The 21,746-nt window shown below is 40.1% G+C and overlaps 1 protein-coding gene across 4 annotated transcripts; it reads right to left on the bottom strand.

Annotated features, from left to right (window-relative positions):
* Positions 1-1,203: 1,203 nt before the first annotated feature.
* On the bottom strand, positions 1,204-20,725 carry letm1 (leucine zipper-EF-hand containing transmembrane protein 1). Of its 4 annotated transcripts, none has more exons than XM_067479178.1 (15): positions 20,360-20,725; positions 16,440-16,497; positions 15,455-15,944; positions 12,214-12,357; positions 11,528-11,665; positions 10,832-11,035; positions 10,620-10,739; positions 10,370-10,501; positions 10,016-10,174; positions 9,586-9,714; positions 8,616-8,750; positions 8,297-8,490; positions 7,120-7,152; positions 6,534-6,672; positions 1,204-6,365 (listed from the first exon to the last, which is right to left on the bottom strand). In XM_067479178.1, the coding sequence occupies exons 1-15, from the start codon at positions 20,442-20,444 to the stop codon at positions 6,213-6,215; spliced, it is 2,313 nt and encodes a 770-aa protein (XP_067335279.1). In that variant the 5' UTR covers positions 20,445-20,725; the 3' UTR covers positions 1,204-6,212. The 4 variants fall into 4 exon arrangements, with proteins under 4 accessions (XP_067335279.1, XP_067335278.1, XP_067335282.1 ...); XM_067479177.1 differs by having other exon boundaries at positions 6,534-6,690; XM_067479181.1 differs by lacking the exon at positions 7,120-7,152.
* Between the last annotated feature and the right edge of the window lie 1,021 nt (positions 20,726-21,746).

Genomic DNA, 21,746 nt, shown 5'->3' on the forward strand with positions numbered 1-21,746 from the left:
TCGCAAACTGAAACACTTCCACCGGCAGCATATGTAGCATATACATCCAGTCAAAAAGATGAATCAAGTGGAGCCATGATGCAAACTATGACTTTTTTGAACTTCTGTGTTACCGGAACTACAGAATACATTTTGTCCCAGATGGTTATAGTGATGTGAGCGTTTAAATGATGAGATGTAGGAGCTCTGGAAACAGTCAATAAAACTAAATAATATGTTCCTGTGTGTGTTATTGTTGCATGTCCACCCCATCAGCCACTGCTGCATTCTTTTAATTAAATAATTTTAACTGTTAAGATCTTTGGTCAGTCTTTACTGCTTTAGAAATAAAGTTGTCTTGGCTTCACACAGCACATTAACTAAAGTACATTAACGTAAGTAGTGTACCCAAGTACACTTTCAAGGTATTTGTACTTTAGTGTACAGGAGTGTTTCTATTTTCTGCTACCTAATGATTATGATTCTATAGTTACTTTTCAAGATCAGATTAATAAAATACAGGATAACTGTCACACTTTATCTATTATTAATGTGATGGACATATTGTGTTTCTTCCCTCATTAAAACTTAGTGCAGATTTAAATGCAACAGTATATTTATATGATGTTGAGAGATTCCATGATGTTACAAGGAGCAAAAAAAAAAAAAAAGAAGAAGTAGTTAAATATGAAGAAGTACAACCTTGAAAAAGATCATTTTTAATCCAGCCACAATATGATTAGATTTGCTTCCTACAGGATTTAAGCTCTTTATATCTTGTCTTTGCCACTTTGCAACAAAGTTTCTTTCCCCCCTAATTTGAAACCCATGTACACGAGGGGTTAAGAACCGGATCTCTTTTCTGCGTTTGTGTATCCAGCTTCTGTCTGCTGAAATAACTGCCTACACGCAGACCCTAAAAATCGTCACTGGAAAAATGGGTCTGGTTGCATGGCAGCGGCAGAGGACCGAGGCTCTGTGGGGAGTGGCAGCAGATGTGTGGTGAGGCAAGTAACAACTGAGGAATGAGAGTTTGGGATGAGAAGGAACAGAAAATGGCTGTGTGGAAGGATTTAGAGATGGCGCGCACACACACACACACACACACACACACAGCCTAAAATGGCTGTGGGGGAAGTGATGGGTGACGTATGATGAATGATGGGAAATATGACCAGTAAAACACACACGATGAGAAGGAAAAAATCAAACAAAAGAGGGAAACAGGATCATCTGTAGTTTATTCAACACTTACGATTCATTTTGTCAACTTTGTTTACATTCGTTGGTTTGATCTGTGAAAACTGTTGCTTTCTGTACATTTGAGATTCAAATTAAAACAAAAATCTTATCCAGTGCCTGCAGATATACTGTTGTGCTCCACAAAACAAAAGAACCTTTGGAAATTTGCGACTGATAAATAAATAAATCTCAATTACTTCCAAACAAATTGCAGTGGGCTGTATCTTACATGGATTGGGTTTCAGTGTGTACGATGTTCCCCCACCGTACAGACTGAGTACATTTGGATTCTTTCTTTGGCTTCAAAATAATATCATGTAAACTGATATTGGATGCCAACTGAGGCTTTGAAGCATTTGGTTGTATACTGGTGCATTTGTACTGTGCTGTCCAGGGCACCAAAGCTTGTCCCTTAGTAGGTAATGTGATGTGTGGGGTTGCATGGTGGTAAATACTGTCCAGACTATAACTAAACATGCACCTGGTCCTGCACCAGGTCAGTCACCCACAGGTGACCCAGAGAAATCTGTTGATGATTGCTATTAACTTTTACCTTTACTTGTAGTTGAAAGTTATCAAATGCTGGTGGGTAGCGGGTGAAAACAGATGAGAATGACAATAAATGAAATGAAAATAAAAGCACAGTATCTCTCGCACTGGCGTAATTTTATCCTGTATAAATAAGAGTGCAGCTTGCTGACACAAGTGGACAGGAGATCAGAGCAAACTTGGTTATGTTTCTGTCACGTTGCATCACATAAGCAGCTGGAGTTGACTGTGAGAGTGTTTTGCTTGGTACAGCATCCTCATTCTTCACGTCCTCCTGATAGTAGAACAGTGCCACAGCCACAACTTTAACAACATTGGTGTTAATGTTGTGCTCTGGCTGTAGGTGTTAGCTTTGGATTTGATTTTGAGACGAGTGTGGGTAATGAGTTGGGTTTAGTCACGAGCTTTGTGGGTGCGGGTTTGCAAATTTGGACCCGGGCAGGACCCTGGTTTTTTTCCACTCTAATGTGAATACACTAAAAGCAATTCAGCAATTTACACGAGACGGATCTGTGTCTCATTCTGTAAATGTTTCAGCGTGGAGAGAGAAAGAAAACTCAAAGAACCAGAGTTTCTCATTTCACACGTGCACACAGAAACACTCCCTATACTGAGAATTGGGGCAATTAAACACAGTGCACATTTTTGCATGAATGACAGGTGCTTTCGTGATTGAACACACCTTTAGAACAACATGTTTTCAGTGGAACATCATGGTGGCTGCTCTCCGACTCCAAATGCAGTCAAGGTAATTTTCCAACACTTGTGTTTTTAGTTTAGAAAACTGCGTACGAGCCTCAGAGATGTCTGCACGTCTTCAGCTCCGTATCTGCAGTGTCAAGATTCTTCAAAAGATATATTCCATCTCTAGCTGCCTTTTAAAAAATAATATCTGTCTTATCCATCTTCTATCTATTGAAAATGAGCTGGTGCTAAATACTTAAATGTGGAAAAGTGTTTAAATCTGTCCTCAAAACGCTCAAGCAAGAATCAAGTACATCAACTCCGAAATGAGCAGATTATCAGTCTGATATGAAGCATCCACCTACTGACTAATAGCTTGAGGACTTGCAAATTAAACACTGTTCCACCATAAAAAGAAAAAAACAACACAAGTAAAAAAATTGTACAGTATATGATTTATAACTTACTTTTTTTTTTTTTTTTAGAAATTACTGCAGTAAATTTAAAAAAAACCCAACAGGAATCTTTCAGGACGGTTTGTTTTGTAGCTTCCCTGCTGAGACCACATCCATCAGTTAACACACATATCAGAAATTCAACAGAGCAGGGCAGTCAGCACTGAGCAGATAATGACAGACAGCTAAAATCAGCCGTTCTGTGATAGTGGAGCAAACACAAACGAGCAAGACGGAAAACAACTCTTGGTGGTGTCACTAAGTCAAAATGTCCTTTTCTGCTCTCGACTTCTTTTTAAAAGGCAGCAACAGCTTAAGCAATGCAAAGTGCAACACTGCTGCCAGTGGCGAGTCGGGAACTCTGCCCCTAAACAGACTCAAAACACACTGAAGAATCCCCTTGTTTTGGGGGGTGGGGTGGGGGTTGTAAATAATAAATGTCTGTTTGTTTGTTTACAGATCATCATTCTACATTGTCTACTAATTGTCAAATGGAATAAACTTTTGCATGAATGACTATGTAGTATATTATGGGCCTGCATTTGCACAAAATGGGTGAAAACCTTGATTGGTTATTAACAGTAATTTGCCCAAATGTCTATGTAAGTACGAGGAAGACTGTACCACTCTGGTAAAACAGGACAGAATGATCATTTTGTCTTTCACAGCCACAGTTGCCGGGTAAAAGGTGACTGCAAGTGTTTGACTGGTCAGTACGTCAGCACACAACCAATGTCATGTTAACAAAAGCTGAGCCACAATCAAGCTTCTTGCCTGACAGTGTTTTTTTCCCCCTGTAGTCCTGTACGCTGACAGTTTGGATTTCAAACTTTATTTAAAGCTCTTTTACACCCATACTCCCCATCATCCTCACATTTACTTCTACGTATCACTTTCCCCTGCCTGACCTTTTGACCCCTCCATGCCTAGAAACAGTGGCAGTGCTGCAGCAGTGCACAGCGCTTCCCTGGATGTGACCTGTTAAGACGCAGGGAAGCACCACTCTTTCCTGCCCAGTGTAATCGAGACGTTGCCACAACGGTCCCCCTGACGTGTTTACACTCGCTGCTGATTTACGAGGGAGAGAGTATGGCATGTGCCGGCGGAGCGTCTCTAACCTAAACACCAGCGTCCACTGGAGCTGGCTTTGGCCCATGTATGGGGCAAGTGTTTACCCTGCAGCCATCAATCTGACTGGACCCAGGAGAAGAGGAGCCCCCTGTGCCTGATGGCAGACACTCAGCAGATACCGGGAACGGATTAAACTGGAGCGGCATCACTGCAACATTTTCAACGACTACTCTGCCAGAGCATCGAGTACGAGCATGTGAATTTAGTTTGGGTTAACACTCCAATATCAACAAACCTTCCTTTAGAACAACCTAGTATTGTTAATAACCCAACAATTTTATTGTTTCAGAAACCAAAGCTTTAACTTGTAAAGAGAAATAGCGTCATTTGATAGACTACTAAAGTAGAATGTCTTAAAAGTTAGATGGGGGATTCGGAGGTGACTTAAGATCAATCTTTCTATCAAAAGTAATAATCAACCCTAATTATAATATTTGAACATCAAAATATACAATATCCAAACAATGCAGTTTAAAATCCGTACTGCAAATGTGAACATTAGCTGGGGAAAGATGTGAGTGTCTGCTCATTGTCTTTGTTTTCATCTCGATTTATATTAAATAAGGAGACAACAGATGTTGGGCAGATGAAACATTTTGTAAAATGTCACCTTAGGCTCTAGGGATTTAATAAACACAACGAATAAAACATGTTCAAAACAGTAATGGCCAAGCTGTTTGCAGTTTGAGCGGAGCCGGACCAAAGCCAACGGGATGTCAAGTTAATGCTGAGTATTTGGACACTGGGATTTTCTGAAATTGTCCTGAGAAAATTCTATTTACAACCCACACACCCCCACATGGCTACAGTGCAAAGAACATAAAAATCACGTCCGCTACGTTTCTAAAATCTTACCTATTTGATCCGCGACTGAATCATCCGAAGTTCTTCAGCCTCAATAATGAAAGTACATCAAGACAAAACACTATCAATGCTCTATTATCTTAGTAAAATCCTCCACAATAAATATACAACAGTATGTAGTCCCTACTGTCTGTGTCAAGAGAAGGCCACTAGGAAGATATATTATCACTCAGATCATGTGCTAAAATAATTACTCAACATTCACAAAAAGCAATTTCCACCCTCTGAACCAGACGACCTCCAGGCAACTGAAAACTATTTTCTGAAACAAAACCAGTCAAACGTAAAACTCTGCTCCTAGTTCACAGAAACAACCGACGGATATTTGGGTGATGGACTGTTTCAATGTCCCTACACTGATCATAACTGCGTTACATTGTTGATTTTAGGAGAAAATCATTTTATGTTAATAAATGTGCCCCAGTGAGACTTTGGCATTTTACACAGAGCTATGCTGAACACGGGAATGAGACACAAATGAGCTAAATGAGTTGAATTGAATTGAATTGGATTTTCAATTGTCGGAATAGTTACATCCAACCATTATCTGCTGATCCTGTTCAGGGTCAGTCGGTTCAGTTATGTAATAGTTTAATTCAACTTTTCCAACATAGTTTGGTGTTTCCTAGTAAAATGTGGAGAACCTACATGCTGCAGCCACCATTTCAACGTCTGCTAGTCAAAAATCTGCTCCCATTTCGGTCCATTACAGAAACAAATAACAGATATGAAATAAAGAGAAGATGAGATTTGTTCACTAAACGAAATCTAAGAGGAAAACAAAACTGAGTGGAATGATCTAGGATGAATTTTACTGTGCAAAGTCCAGAAATGATCTCTCATTTCTCTGAGATGATGACATGACTGAAATGAAATGCAAGCTGGTTCACTTCAAACAATATAACTCTTCATATATTTTCTAAACAAATCATTTTTAAAATCAATTTTCTTGTTTTACCCACTCTTGAGATGAGAGAACAACCATGTTTTCAAGTCACCATGATCCCTGTATTAATAAAGTACTGGAGGAAAATTACACAAAACTAAATAGCGACAAATAATAAATTATCAGTCCAGAAAACCAATAAAAAAATTCTTTTTGAACTGTGGATGCCCATGTTCAAAGAAGGCAATAAACCTTATTTTTCAAAATTCTTTCGTGAAGCTCAGTTCATGGTAAAATGACATTGAAAAGGTAGCTGTTACCTTGTGACTCTTGACTCATCCAGACTGATTTGTTGTCCAGAGTCTCCAGCGACTAGGTATCAGTCACAAATGTCTTTTATATGCCCGTGTCTTTCGTGGAAGTTAGCTGTTGAGTGTGGCTGCCTGCTCCTTTTCAGCCTTCTCTTTGGCCTTTTCCTTCTCCATCAGCTTCTCCTCCTTCTGCAGCATCACCATGATGTCGCCCACCTGAGAGGTGGAGATGTCGATGTCCTCTTTGTCGATCAGTTCCACCACCTGGGAAAACACAGGGCGCAAGCAGCTCATTAAATATGCAGAAATTCCCCTCATGGGTTATGGTTAGACGTCACATTGACGAGAATCTATAGCTCACAAGATAAAACAGAACACAGTATTCATCAAACTACTACCAAGCACCAAGTCTCCCGTATCTTCGAAACTTACTTTGATGACGTCGTCTATGTCGATCTTCCCATCCTTGTTGTCGTCAAGCGCCTCGGCGATGCTCTGCAGCTTGTGTTCTGGAATGTTCTGGATCTGCCGCATGACGCTGATCAGCTCGTCGATGCTGATGAGGTTCTCCCTGAAGGTGTAGAACAGACTGTATACAGGAAACGGTTACCAGGTTTGACGGGAGGTAAAATGTGGTGGAGAAGGCTGAGCTCGTCATGCAGCATTCAAGGTTCCCAGATTACACCAATCAAACTGCTTTTTTCACAAAACGGTTCCATCCATGCTGAAATGTTATGTAGCACACTTCAAATCAAATGATGGTTTTAACTGATTTGCTAATAAATATTTAATTTAAAGCCTTTGTGAGCAAAGGATCAACAAAGAAGTAGATTTCAACTTATATCCTTACAATCACATGGTTTAAGTCCGATCTTTAAACTGAAGGTGATTTGATTCATTCAGAAAACAAACTTTTTAGGAAAGACTGATCCTGCACAGCAAGAGGCTCAACAGCAACAACTAGGATGCAATGCTGTCATTTGTCAGGCAAAGAAATGGCAGATTACCAGTTTCTTACCTTCTTCCATCACTATATTTGTTCAAGAATAATCTGCAAAAATTTACAATAAATGAGGACCTGGATTGATTTTACACGGGTAAACTATTAGTTATATTTTTTACTGGGAAACCTTTTGATCCTTGTTTATCTCCACCATCATTTTACAATGAAAGTTATGATGATTATGACTATGATGGGGATGAGGGTAGTTATTAAAAAGAAAACAGTATAAAAACTAATAACTTCTACAAAACATGCCACAAAATCACATTTTAAAAACCTAAAGAAACACTGGTAACTTCCATGTAATGTTACATAGGCAACATTTGGAGAGAGTTGTAAAGTACACAGGTGGTACTTTAGTATGTTCAGACGTGAATTATTAAACAGCAGCATTGGTTTTTGCTAAAATGTCTGCGTTTTCCTGGCAAAACACCTCTTTTGGTCACATGAACAATGGTATTTCCATCAAAAAGTTGCCTTTGCATCATTTCTCTTTTAAAAGCTTCACGTCTTTGAACGACACAAACACCTCAGCCTGTGAAATGGTACAAAGCCATAAAGGAACAGTTCAACATCACGGGGGGAATATGCACCTTTGCTTTCATTCAACCAGAGTTAGTTGCCATAACTTCAGAGTCAAGTTTGACCTTTCTGACTCTGACACTCACCGATTTTACCGTACATATCAGGTTTTACAAAGCATTGTGTCCCGATGTGAAGTCCCATTAGATGGGTCTTCTAGTGTTATAGAAATGCACATCTCACTCTGAGGAAACAGAGCAAGGGAATATACATATTCCCACAATGTTGAACTCTCCTTTAAATGGAAAGTTTACTCATTTTCCCTTTAAATGGCTAAATTCAGCTCTCTTACTGGCATCAATAATATTGTTGTGGCATTTTTTAAAAAGCCACAAATCATAGCAGCCATGGTCCCTTCAGTGAAACATATATTAGTGGTAAATATTTGAATGAACTCATTTTTAAGTGACAGCACCTGCTGTTAGATTACTTTTCTTTGATTACCACTCTTCATTGTCAGTTACTTTATTAAGATATTTTCGATAGTTTCAACATTTAACAGTGAGTGAAAGTGAACGCATGGCAGCCGGTTAAAGTTAAATTCATCATATACTTTGTTGAGCCCTGACAGACCATATTTAAGCAGAGGAATAACTAATTGAGCTCTTACCCAACGGGGGGACTAGTCCCACTATCCATCTGTCCATCCAGGATGACCTTGTCCTTCTCCAGCTCGGTAATGATCTTACCGATGCGACCGATCATAAGGTTCACTCTCTTAGAAAGACGCTTGCTGGCCTTTGACTCCTCCACTGCCTTCTCCTGTCCAGTCTTCAAAAGCTCCTTCTTTATCTCCTCCAGGTCCTGGAAATCGCACATCAGAAACACGCCGAATTCTTACACAAGCTAGACTTTCTGGAAAGCTTTTAATTTCAATGATAATAAATGTCTTGTCTGAATACTGTATTTATCGATTGAATTAAAGGCACCTCATTGTATTCCTGGACATCATCTTTCAGTTCTTCCAGTTCTTCTTTCTCTAGAGTCAGCAGCTTCTTTTGCTCCTTTAGCTTTGTGCAGGCATCACTTAACAGGTCGATTTCTTCTTTGGTGATCTCCTCACCCTAAAAACAGACAATTATTTGCATTTTAGTTGCAATGCGCAGTTGAAACTTAAAGTGTCAATTTAAAAGCCTAATGACGAACATGGAAATTCAACATCATATTTGTGAAAAAAGCTCCCCGTGAAATAGGTCAAAAAAAGTTTCTACTTGTGGGTTCAGGGGTAGAAGACGGAAGGTCAAGAAGAACACTGGGGTACTCCATATAACCCAACAACACATTAGCACAAGACAAAAGGGAACCGTAGAGCTCCAAAGGTTGTTAGTTTGGGAAGGATCCACAATTAAGTTTTATTCTAAATAACAGATTTTCATATTCTAGACTGAAATGGCCAAAAGCAAATATCTGATCGCGTTCAAAAAAATACAACTAAAAATAACCTGATTTCAGTGGTTTGTCTACACTTCACCATGTCTGATTCTCATCTCACAGAACTCAAAAAGCTGAACATGAGCACTTGTGGTTTGCCCTCACTTCATTTTCTGATGCAGGCTGCTGGGAACAGAACACCATCAATTTAGGGATGCAACAACATGCAAGCACTGTTTAACCCACATCTGGGCTGGCTCAGGGAAAGAGCAGGTGTGGTGTGGGGATAAACTGAGGGCTCATTTGGGAGAAGACGTCATAAAGGCAAACCTGGAAGTGCAGGAATGTGTGCCACTGCTCAAAGTGTGAGGCATAGATGATGTAGAATTCATAAAAAAACAGAGAATGTATCAACACACAATGTCAAACATTCGTGTTGTATTAAAAACCTAATGACCAAACAACTAAATACATACAACTACAATATCTTTCTACCGATTTCACTAACTGTGTGTTCAGTGATGTTACCTTGATCCCTTCGATGACAGGTGCTGTATCCCTCAGGGTCTCTGAATGAGTAGCCACGTCCGCTTTGGACACTGCCGGCTCAGTCTTACTGTGCTTCGTCTGCTCTACTTCAAGCTCCAGCTCACCCTCCTGTGGGAGAAGAGAGTACTGAAAGTTGTAAAATGGAAACCTTTTAAATGACCAACTGTTGTTTTAAGAGAAGCATAAAATGGAAACATTGTTAAATTTCTAAATTATTTTGTAATGGACTGGTGGGAAACAGGTACCCTATCTAAGTATAGATTAAGATTTCTCAAAGTACCAGACGTTAGCTGCAAATGCTTGATCACACAGCAAAGAAAATGTATCAAACAATTTTGAATGAAATACTGGTCAGTTCCAGTCACTAAACTTTTCACAAATTATGACATGAGTCCAGGAGAGTCTTTACCCGAGCAGCTTTCTCTGCAGCATCGGCCAACCTCTCCATCTCCCTGTCCTTGTTGTCCTGGTGTATGGCCGCCTCTTCCTGTAGTGTCGTCTCCAGCTTCGTCTTGTTGTCTACTTTCGAAAGCTCCATCTCTGCTGCCTTCAACTGGGCCTCTTTTGTCTAGAGTTGAAAGAGTTTTTAAAAAAAAAAATCTGGCTGCCCATTATTACCGTAACTACAACGATAACCGTATAACAACTAAAGCCTAAAAGGATGCAACTAGATGCCTTTTTTCACTTCAATAAAAAAGTTTCACATTATAAACCTTTGAAATTTCACATTTCTCCACATCCCTGCTTTATTTCGCTAACATACCACCATCTCAGGAAGCGTCTGCAGCGTGGTCTTCAGCTGATCGGCAGGAGACAGGGTGTCAGGGAGGTACATGGCTCGAGACAACAGCAGCAGAGAGGTGGGGATCTGCTGGTTCAGGTGAAGTTCCAGCCACTACATGCAACAAAAACAGGACAGGTTATAAAAATGTGTGATCCGACACGGACAACCTGAAGAAAATTTCTAAATTCTTTAAACTACCACAGCATCGTCGTTTGAGTTTTGTTGGTACCTGGCTGAGCTGCTCTCTCAGTCGTTCTTCTGTGACTCCAAGAGCTCTCATCCCTCTAACGCGACAGGCTGCTTGCACTTCGTTTACATTCAGACTCTCCACCCCCTCGTCTGCTATCAGCTGGATAAACAGAGCAGAGTTCATATAGATCTTAGACACAATGCAAAGAGAAAGTTTAGTTTTGATGATTATGAGGAAAAATGTTACCACACCTTGTCATCAGCGCGAATGGCCCTGAGCTTCATGATTAGCTGGAATCGGAGGAAATTGTTGGTCCCGATGGACTGAAGCTCCAGGAGGCGACAGAGAGCTACAAGCTGAGGTCGGGTCAGGTTGTCCAGCGTCAGCTCATCCTCAAACAGTTTGGAGAATTTTATGATCTGCTCATTACTGGGACGCTCCCCAGAGTCCCGGATCTACAAAGATAAAGACGTCATCATTAGTACATCATCATATAAAATGGAACAAAAGAACACATTTTGAAAAACCAACACCGGGATGTGAGACTTCAACATTTTCTTCAGATTGTGACCCACATATCCCCACTTCTTAAATTTAATTTGGTGTCACTCTATTCACTCAACACTCACTGAAGTATCATTAAAATGCTAAATGTACTAAACATTAGTAAGAGGGTGAATAATCTGTCCTGTTATTATTTACTTTAGGAGACTTGAATCCAAACTTTCACCTATAAAAAGCATTGATTAAATGTATAAAATTAATCGTATCATATGGATCCTTTGGATTTTCATTAATGGCCTCAATTCTCAACCATTTTCTTTAGATGAAAAACACAGCACACCAGCCAGTCACAGAAACCATCATGGTTTTCACCACCGGAGGGTGGTACTGAGCCGGTTTTCCTCTTTTCGAGCTGCCATTTCTCAGTGAACATTGACACTAACCTTCTGGAAGAAGGTGGAGAATTCCTCCGTCACGTTGCCTTGGGCCGCTTTGTTTCTAAGAGCAATCTCCTCGATAGTGTCCTGCAAGAACTTGGCCATCTCCAGTTTGACCCTCAGCTCCTTTTTCAACCTCTCCTCCTAAAACAAGCAGTTTGCAAATGTGTTGGCATTAAAAACAAAATTCACACAACTACTGAAAATACCATAAAATAACACAGAATATTTACTATCTAGCATCCATACTTTGTCTAACAGCATTGTTTGACACTACAAACATTATTCTGCAATTTGGTGACCCTTGTGGTAAGAGGGAATTAGACAACATAAAGTAAATAAAGGAAATACTAATGGCAAAAAAGACATTGACATCGCATCGTATTAGGATTAACTCTTTTTAGCCCACAGTGTAACCACCTCATCAGGATTCTGACTTAAAATCTATATCATGGATGAGGATTCAAATTTTAGTCATAGTTCTTAAATATCAAGTATAAGACATAATATATGACAGAAACAATGTGCAGAATAAATACGTTTACACACAATTTACAATATTTAGCTCATCAGTCAGCTGATCTCTTTTTTCCCTTTATTCGATCACTAAAAGTTTGTTTTTCTTTTTTTTTTTTTGTTTTACCTTTCAGGACATATGCAGGACATGATACTTAACCAGCTTCATTGATTACCTTCTTCGACTGTGTCTCAAACGTGGACGGAAGCATGTTGGGGAAGAGTTTCACGGCTACAGGTAACAGGAACTCCATAAAGGGAACAATGATGAACACCAGGAAGGGAAGAAGTCTGAAGACGTCTGCACACGTTCTGAGGAACTGCAGGGAATATTTTGGAGAACTGCCATTAGGACAAGTTGCTAATAACAGTGTTGAGAATGTTAATCGATGGGTCCAAGCTTGAAATGCCTTTTCTTAAGGCTTTTTTTTTTGTACGTGTGACATGTTCTGCCAGGCTGTAGTTTGTGCATACATCCAGGAGAGAGCAGTAGTGTGAGAAAAAACCGGGAACAACAGGGAACCCTGTAAAAATGTTTACCTTGCCCTTTTTTGTTACTGCTTCAACAGTCAGCACTTTCTGTGTGTATACATCCCATTTACATGGAGCTGCAAACCAAAGTGAACATTTTGCTCCACAAGGCCCGAAACCTGTCCACTTGAGCCAACAGGAAGCACATTTGTTTAGAGCAGAGCTCAACAATCCTCAGAGTACATAAGTATCAGGCTGACACTAGTCTACTGCATTGTGCAGCTGTCCAACTGTGGTTTACTGACTGTCCTGGGACACAGTCCCCACCATCCATCTACAGAAAGGAGAAAGGCCAATACATGAGTTCTCCTTTCTATGGCGTTTCCACCTGCATGTCAGTGGACCAGTAGGCTGAAGGATTAAGGCCAGCATGAGTGAAAAGGCCTTTGTCCGCAGGCCCATTGACATGTATATCATCTCCCAGAGTTCCACATCAAAGAAGGGAGGAGGGGGTGACAGATTAAAATGGGAGCCTTAAACGGAGCCCTGAGTGTATGTGAATATGAAAGGAGGAGATTAAGGAGGCAAAGCCAGTCCATGTTAGATGAATGGGGCTCGGGACATGCGCTCCAAGGGAGTCAGCTGCATTTGAAAAGGTGCAGATGAGGTGGTGGTGTGGGTTTACCAGGAGGAAACTCTGGTCATCATCAGCACTGACCCACCCCCATTACCACTGTGGTGATGTTTTATTTCCTGGTTCCCACTGAGTATGGTACAATTTGGAATGCACATACTGCACGACTCCATGATACTGATTGTTTTTTTTGACATTCACTGGAATAATATGGGGATGTAATAATCTTATCTTATTACAACATTCAGTTGTCTAAGTGAATGATTGCAGACATTATCCAGTAAGGACATGTTACGGTCTTCTTGTAACAGACAGTTAACTCCAGGTGCCCATCCTCCAGCCCTCTCTAATAAGCAGATACAGTATGTATCTAATGGAAGGATGGACAAAGGGTTTGTATATTTTCGCCACATTTGATGCATTACAGCATCACTGCAATAAATATTTAAAATATTTTTATGTAAGTTGAATTAGCAACAGGGCAGAGGCATGGTCTCATCATTACCAGGAGCTGGCATGATAACAGTTTTTAGGAGACACACCTGCCACTGTAGCGCTCTCCCTTTGTTTGAGTAAATTGTTAGAGGAGCATCAGATTTTATACAATTTTGCAAACATTCTCCAATTTATAATCACGTTGAATGTTGTATTTATATTAAAATGTACTGACACCAACCATACTAGTGCCTATGCAGATACATTTTATTTACTGCAAATGGTTATTTTCACTAGAAGGAAAACAGACTAAGACTATATTTTCTCTTCCTAAAACTTTGAGATCAGTTAACGACATACATGATTTTATCATGGTTGACCTGTCACTGAGAAGTCAAGAACATTTCAGCTCTTGATTTTACTGGCTTTGCAAGACAGGTTGCACCAGCCCTGCACAAACCGTGAGGTCCCATCTTCAAAATTATGAAGAATATGAAATATAACTCTTCATTTTAAACATGCCCCTGCACTGTCAGGTGTCAATGTATTAATATTCATGCATATATTTAATTATCCTCATTTGTAATTTGCTGCAGCTGTAGACGATATAAAGACGGGTTTTTATTCCCAGAAGCAGGCAGGTGTTGGTTTAATCAACACATAAATGAGGAGCTAGCTCTTCCAAAATTCTCTCTCCAGTGCCAGATATACCACATCCAATAATTCATTTAAGTATCCATACTAATGCACAGAAAATGATGCCCAGACAAGGGCAGCAGAATTCCAGCGAAGCACAGCAGAAATGCAGTACTTCACACCTGTAAGGAGCATTCACATTAAGTACCCTTCTGTACAGCTGAGAGATGCTGCAGTGACTGTGAGCTGATGTGCTCACCTGCCCTGAAATGACATCCGTGTGCCAGCACCTGCATCAGATTATTGAAGTGAACACTGAATCTAGACAGTCTTTGTGAATGTCAGACAACGGCCTGCCGTGTATTTAGCACAAGGAACAGATGAAGTCTTATGACTAGAGATGAGTCTGCACATTATACGTTTTAATATCTTACATAAAACATGTAAATGAGGTTAAATAATGGCTTAGCTTCTTTTGATGTCATAGTTGATGACAAATGGCTTAAATTTCTGTGAATATCACACGTGTCTACGGTATTATAATCTAATCAGTTCATATTTGACTTTTTTCACTATTTCAACCTGTTTTAGTTATTTCAACACAGACCAGCTGTATCGTCATCACATCTTACAACCTTTACATTATTTTTTCTTTTTTATTCCAACTCAAAGTCTTAATGTTGTGGCAATGCACCACTGCTAATGCATGGAAACACTGGGTGAAAGCCCCGACATATAAAGCTTCAACCTAAAGAGCTTTGATCAAACAGTACAATCTGCTGAGCGCCTGATGAGTAAACACACAGCGTGCAGCCAGTTTCCATAATTGATCCCATTAGGTTTGAGAAGCTGTGGATTACACAATAGAACAAGATGTCTAAGCAGTCAGACCTGAATCCTTACTCCGTCATCCCTGATCTCTGAACTTGCTTTTACAGGTTATCTACTCTCCAAACTCGAGGTCAGGGCCATTTCTACCTCATAAAAAACTGCGTGAATGTTTAATAAACAGGAAAAACACATACTTGCCAGAAATTTGTCACTATCACAGCCCCTATGAAAACCAATAAAAACCTACTACTCCAGTAGAGCTGATCATGGGCCAAAAGCAGAGCATTGTGGTGGTATTTGGCAAGACATCCTCACAAAAATGTAGAGCCGGGTGATGTTTGCAAGATAATGCATCACAGGCAACACGAATAAAATACTACATCTCATTTTTCCATTCCTACACCCCTCACCTGTCTCCTCTCACGGCGGGACAAGGTGTGTCCATTCAGCACCGTCCACAACATTCGTCCTGCAATGGTAGTGTCGATCCACAGCAGCTTAAAGCCATGGTAGTAGTGCTTGATTTCATCTACAACTCGCTGTCCGATAGTCTTTCTCATAGGCTCTGCGTCCAGCGTTGGGCTGTACACTGGCCCCCCTTCCTCCAGCTTCTTCTTGTCCTTTAACGAACGTAGAGACTTCTCCACCTTTGAGTCATCCCAGCTCCTCCCCGAAGTATGTATCCATCTGACACCAGGGATTTCTTGTGGTACTGCCATCCTCCACTGCGCCCCTGTCATAATTGCAGGGTATGCTGAAGGAGAGGACCGCGACACCAAAGCGCAGTACAGCCGCTGAGAGTCTGGACTCTGGCAGGGGCCAACATAGTCATATGACAGGCTGATGGACGGAGCGAGTGAAGACACTTGGGCCAAACTGCCAAGTCGAAGGCCATCAAGTCTGAGGAAGCAACGAGATGAATAGCTTTGGATTACAAAGTTCAGACTGTACAGTAGATAAAATGAAAAGCCGTATAAAAATATGACTTAAAAAGGGATGTGAAAAAGTTATTGGTTTGCAATAACAAGATTCTGGCAACGACACGTATGCAAAGTGGATGAATAATCAAAAGTGGCCCTTAAATGTTGTAAGGCAAAACAACCTCATAATTTCCTAGTTGAGTATTTTATCAGGTAAATTGTTTTAAAATTCCACTGAAATTAAATACAAAGTGTTGTAAATTCAAGACAAAACATGAGCCACAGAGCTTAACAGAACTTTAACCACGCTTGATCTGAGGCTGGTGTAAACATCACAGAAAAAACAAGAATCTGAATCTGATTTTATACTTATATTACAATATATCCTGGACATTTGAAAGCTTTTATAGAACCCATTTTGAAATGCTTGCAGAAACGGCAGGCGCAGTACAATGCCCAGATTTAACTGGCTCACTTTTGACTGGAGAGTCTGAGTGCTGTGCAGTTGAAACAGTCACCATCTTGTAGTTTCCCTGAAAAGAAGAGAAAAAAAAACATGAGCAGCTGTGTTCTGCTAATAAGCCATTAGACAGACGGGGACACACAAAGAGCATACTCTGCTCCTGATCAGCAAATGAGAAGGACACACATCTGCAGCTATGTGCAGGTGTTGCCTGCTCCGATACACTAATGCAACTTGATGTAAGAATTTAGTGACCCGGCTAAAACACAGTCCTTTTGTAAAAATGTATGCAATAATGACCCAAGTCAAAGGCATTTCTACAAAAACCATTGCATAACAAAAGTCTTCTGAGATGGGCCTTTTCACTGTTGTTTTCCATCTTTGCTTATAATAATAGCAAATGGTAGCTTCCAAATTCCTATTAGGTTTTATCAAGAGAACCTGAATTCCTTTTATCCAAGTGCTCAAAATCTCCCCTTAGTAGTTTCTAATGATAAAATGATTCCCCCTTGAGGTTGGCCAAAGAATTATTTAGGCTTTTGTAAACAGAATTGCAGTATAAGTCTTTCAAATACATAAACAAACAAACAAAAAATGAACAGCAAGAACTAGCTAGATCTCTGGAAAAACAAATTAAGTGTATGATTCAAGTGTAAATATCTTCACACTGATCTCTCTTGGTGGCCAACATTTTCACACCCTCCTGTGGGGCCCACAGCGGGCCTTCCAAACTCCCTGGGGTCCACTGTCACTACAGTTCCGTCCATACAGAGAGGGTGCAGTGGTGAGACACTTCAAACCAATCCCCCTCAGAGCAGATGGCTTAGCCACACCCGTTCTGTGGCTCTCACATGGCTGACTGGAATGAATCCAGCAAGGCCTGGCTAAACATGAACAGGCTGTAGGCTGGAGGCCAGGAGTTTACTGGAACAGTGTCACCTTTGTGGCTGAGTGACCCGCTACTGTAGCGGAGACAGAAAACCCTGGAAATACAGTCCATTACTAAACCCTATACAGTACTATTGGCCTGGGCTGTAAACACCACTACACTCTACTACAGTGTTTCCTCTGTGGTTTTATTCCCCTCGTGCTTTAACAGTTTTGGTTTCACATTCACACCCTTTTCAGTCCAAGATCTGTTACATTAGAGAAACACTTCAAATTCTGGCTGCACAGCTAATAACTATTACCACACTCCGCCTATCATGCATGTAGCGTATTTACTCGTCAACGGTTTCTGAGAACAAATCAGGCTAATTAGATCAATCTACAGTTTGGAAAATCAATTACATATTAACCATGATGAGAAGGCAACACAGTTTTCCTTGAATCAATATGCAAATATATAATATGGAACTGAGAACATATTTAAATGATGCAACTAAGCTGTGGAGCTGTGGTCTGTGTGTAAGGTTTCTATTATGTGTTTGGTTTACACACAGACACACCCTGCAATATTTAGCTCTGTGTGTAACATGTTGGCAGTGCTTCATTTTACAGTTATAGGTACTTGTATTAAATTGTTAAATTAGCTTTTTTACACTGTTTTATAATACTTTGTAAAGATTCTTTGGAGGAGATGAGCCAAGTGTGTTACACTAAGAATAGAATGTTTATGCCACAAAGTTTCGTTGACCAGATACATAATTAAAAAAAGAACAGAAATCAGATTTGCTGTCCTACGAATTCAAGCTTTCTGTGGAGTTTGGGAGTTTTCTGAACTAGGGGAACGTTCCACAAACGCTTAGCATTAGCTACAACATTGTCACGGCACCTTAAGCATCTTTTTAAGCTTTCGGGTCTTGTTTTGAGTCACTCTAACCTCAGTCTTGTCTTGGAGGGTCAGGATTGGGTCAAGCCATGTCTGTTTAAGCGCAACAGCTTACTCATGTGTGACCCGCAGCCGACAGCTGTCTAACTGTAAACCACTAAAACAGTAGTCTAGTAACACTTCCTTGTGCACTGTGTGAGAAGAGAGAGCACTAACCTGAGACCTGAGACCAGTTCTTTGAAGGGCCTCTGTAAAAGGACATGTTAGTTCTTACATCTCTTGTCAGCTGTTACACAATGCAGAATTCCTGTACAAACTCAATCTGCATGGTATTTTTCCAACTCAAAACAAAACTTGTTTGCAGGACAATATATAGGAAAGTTGAAATCCGCGCTTTGTAATACTGTTGCACAGCGGTTGCAGCTCTTTCACATTTTTGGGTCACATACCGAGAATGACCCACAATGGTTCTCAGTCACAGTGGATGTTAGTGCAAAGACAACTACTCACATATTAAGACATCTTAGTGGTTCCGGGGTTTAAAGGAAAGGACACCGGTCTAATAAAGATTTCCTTTACCAAAACATGCACTTGTACGATCATGTTGGGAGCCCTGAAACAAGTTTATCTACACTGTGATAGATAATACTCTAATCTTTATAACTTGTGGCCGTACAGCCTTTGTTGCTAAGATCTAGAACACACCCATTCTGCAAAGACAGCAGAGTGGTCAATGTGCAGCAGCCACAGTGGGACTTAATGATGATTACATCTGTTTATTCATAATAACTTAATAGTTACACTTGAGAGGATAATGTATGTAATGTTAATTCTAATGCAATTTACCCTTTTTGTCTTGTATAAATAAACCATGCAAACATGTCAACAAGAATATGGGGTCACTCAGCCACACTACAAGTCTGTCACAACAGAAACAAATACAGAAAAGTAAAATTGATCAAGTGCTATAAGAGGCACTGAGTATTCCTTATAAAAGCACTGCAATTTGTTTATTAATCTGGGCCTGACTAGACTGACAATTACTCTTTCATCTATTTATAATCACAATTGTAAGCCACTAACTAAACAACGAACACCACTTATAGTGTGCTATGATAATGTCATAGAGGTGAGATAGGATTAAATGCTGTTTAATGTCATAATATCCCTCAATTTGTAGTATTTACAATCATTGGTTTTCTCATACACTGACAGACAATTAAAAGGTATAAAGATGATGCAAATTGTTTGGTGGTTATTTAATGATATGTGTCATATGGTCCATCCTTAGTCAGTCATTATATTCATGGACTTTCTGTAACATTTATAACAGTTGCTTATTTGTTGATTATTAGTTGGCTATTAATTGCGCTATTGAATAATCACCGCAGTTCTCATTTTAAAAGGTGAGATATGGACCAAAAATGAGAGTCATACAGTGATAGTTTGGAAAAAGCCCAAAATGACCACAGTGCCTTTGCATTTGAAACATTATCATTCTGTAGCTCGTTATTTCACAGCCTTGCCCAAACAGACAACCAAGATAGCTAAACCATGAAGATAAACCAGTGTATTTTGATTATCTTAACACAACTGGTTAACCAAAAAGTCAAGATGGAATCTACAGTTTCAAATCCACTGCTATCTATATTCACATATAATAATAACGTATTACACATGTTCCTGAGGCGACCATGTCTTGTGGATGATAAATAACCAGAGGACAACATGTGTGCCATGGCAACGAGCATTGTCTGACTGCAGGGGAAAAGGGTGACGTGCTGCCCAGTGAGAAAAATCCGTTTGACCTCATTTAAATCGAATCCTAAATCATGTATGACGCTTATATAATTCCCATTAGCAACGTGCGGTTCAATACAATCCCGAAAGGCTGCATACAGCGTGTTTACTGATGCGTAGCTTAGAATACTCAACGCCACACTGTTCTAAGTACCATGTACCCAGTTATCTGTTGTAACGTTACTGTCATCCCGACTCATCCACAACCTTCCTCGAAACTCAAACCGGGCCAACCGAGAAGCACCTGCCTCTGTGAAGCAATGACTCCTCTAGATGCTAATACGACTAAGCTAATTGTTAGCCCTTTTAAACATACCAAACAGCGGAGCCACACGATAACAAACCAACACACAATCCTTACCTTTACCCTTCCTGAATTCGTTCTTTAACGATCGGGACGTTTTCATTAAAGGTACCCGGGACCTGGTAAACAGAATTAACGCCATTGGCAGGCTTCTTCTGTCTTAAGTCGCTGCCTTTAACGGTTAACGTAGCAGTAAGTTACGAGCTAGCAGGCTAGTTAGCTAGCCGCTGTCTGTTCAAGATGTCGAAACTAAACGATCGCTGGCGTGGTACACAGAAATACCAAAATCCCGTTATCCCTTTAACAAGCTATGAAGCATATGTGACTGTGTGCAGGAAAATTGGACTCCATGTGATGCCCTTCACAGCTACAAGGATGACAGCAAGCCGGGTCAGTGTCCCAAGTGACGTCAGACCGGTGTTGCGCATGGGTTTCTGACGCTCGTGTGAGGAGATGTTTCCGGTTCGTCTATAAAATAATAGCCTGTATTTCTGAGTGCGTGTGCATATTTGCGGAATTTTATGATTTATGAACGTGCATCTTGATTATTTATTCTTATTTATGTGTGGCGTGTTACTTCATACCAATCAAACATTACATTCATCACATAAAACATACATTACATACCGAATATGCAAAGGTTCCAGTTAGAGAAGCACTGTCATTAGAACTCCAAAAGACTGTGCTTCAAAAATATCCTTTTCAGTCAAACTAACTAACTTTTTGTACTCCCTTCAATTTTGATTGCGTTTATTACTATTACTATTTACAATACTCAATACAATAATACAATAATTGAATTGGCTTTCTATCCAGATAGAGTGGACTGCTCCAGCAAAACTTATGTTGTGTGTAGAAGTAAAAGTGAAATACGCATGGAGTAGCCTTTAAAGAGATTTAAAACAATATGAATAAAGTAATATACAGCATGAATTTATAATACTGAAACGACTGTGATAACTCCAAGACGAGGTTATCGAGGTTATCAGCCTGGTGAAGGTTAGTAAAGCAGATTTATGGTAATCCCTGAACAAACAGTAGACCTATAGGTTATGGAAATGAGGAAAGTGAAAGAGCAGCATGTCCTTTACTCACCCCGACCTCAGCTCAAATCTTAAATTTTATCCGTTTCCATCGTGGATTGTGATCTTTATTTTGAAAAGCAGGTTTTAGCCGGAAGTGCGCAGAGTTGGCTCAGTAGGTATCACGCACCTTAACTTACTCTGTTGGCACTATGGGTTTATGCTTGTAATTACTGTGCAGTTTATATGAGGAGCTATCTATTGGGGCCTGTGCTGTGTTACCACGTAGTTGCTTCAAGGAAAGCTATCATCAAAGATTCAGTTTGAAATTGTAATGACCACATGTGTCCTGAAGGTTTGAAAAATTCAGTCTCCAGTGTCTTAGCTTTTCTGTTTGTAAGGGAAATAGATGAGGAATATTT

The sequence above is a fragment of the Channa argus genome, chromosome 16, assembly GCF_033026475.1.
Source record: "Channa argus isolate prfri chromosome 16, Channa argus male v1.0, whole genome shotgun sequence".
Taxonomy (NCBI): domain Eukaryota; kingdom Metazoa; phylum Chordata; class Actinopteri; order Anabantiformes; family Channidae; genus Channa; species Channa argus.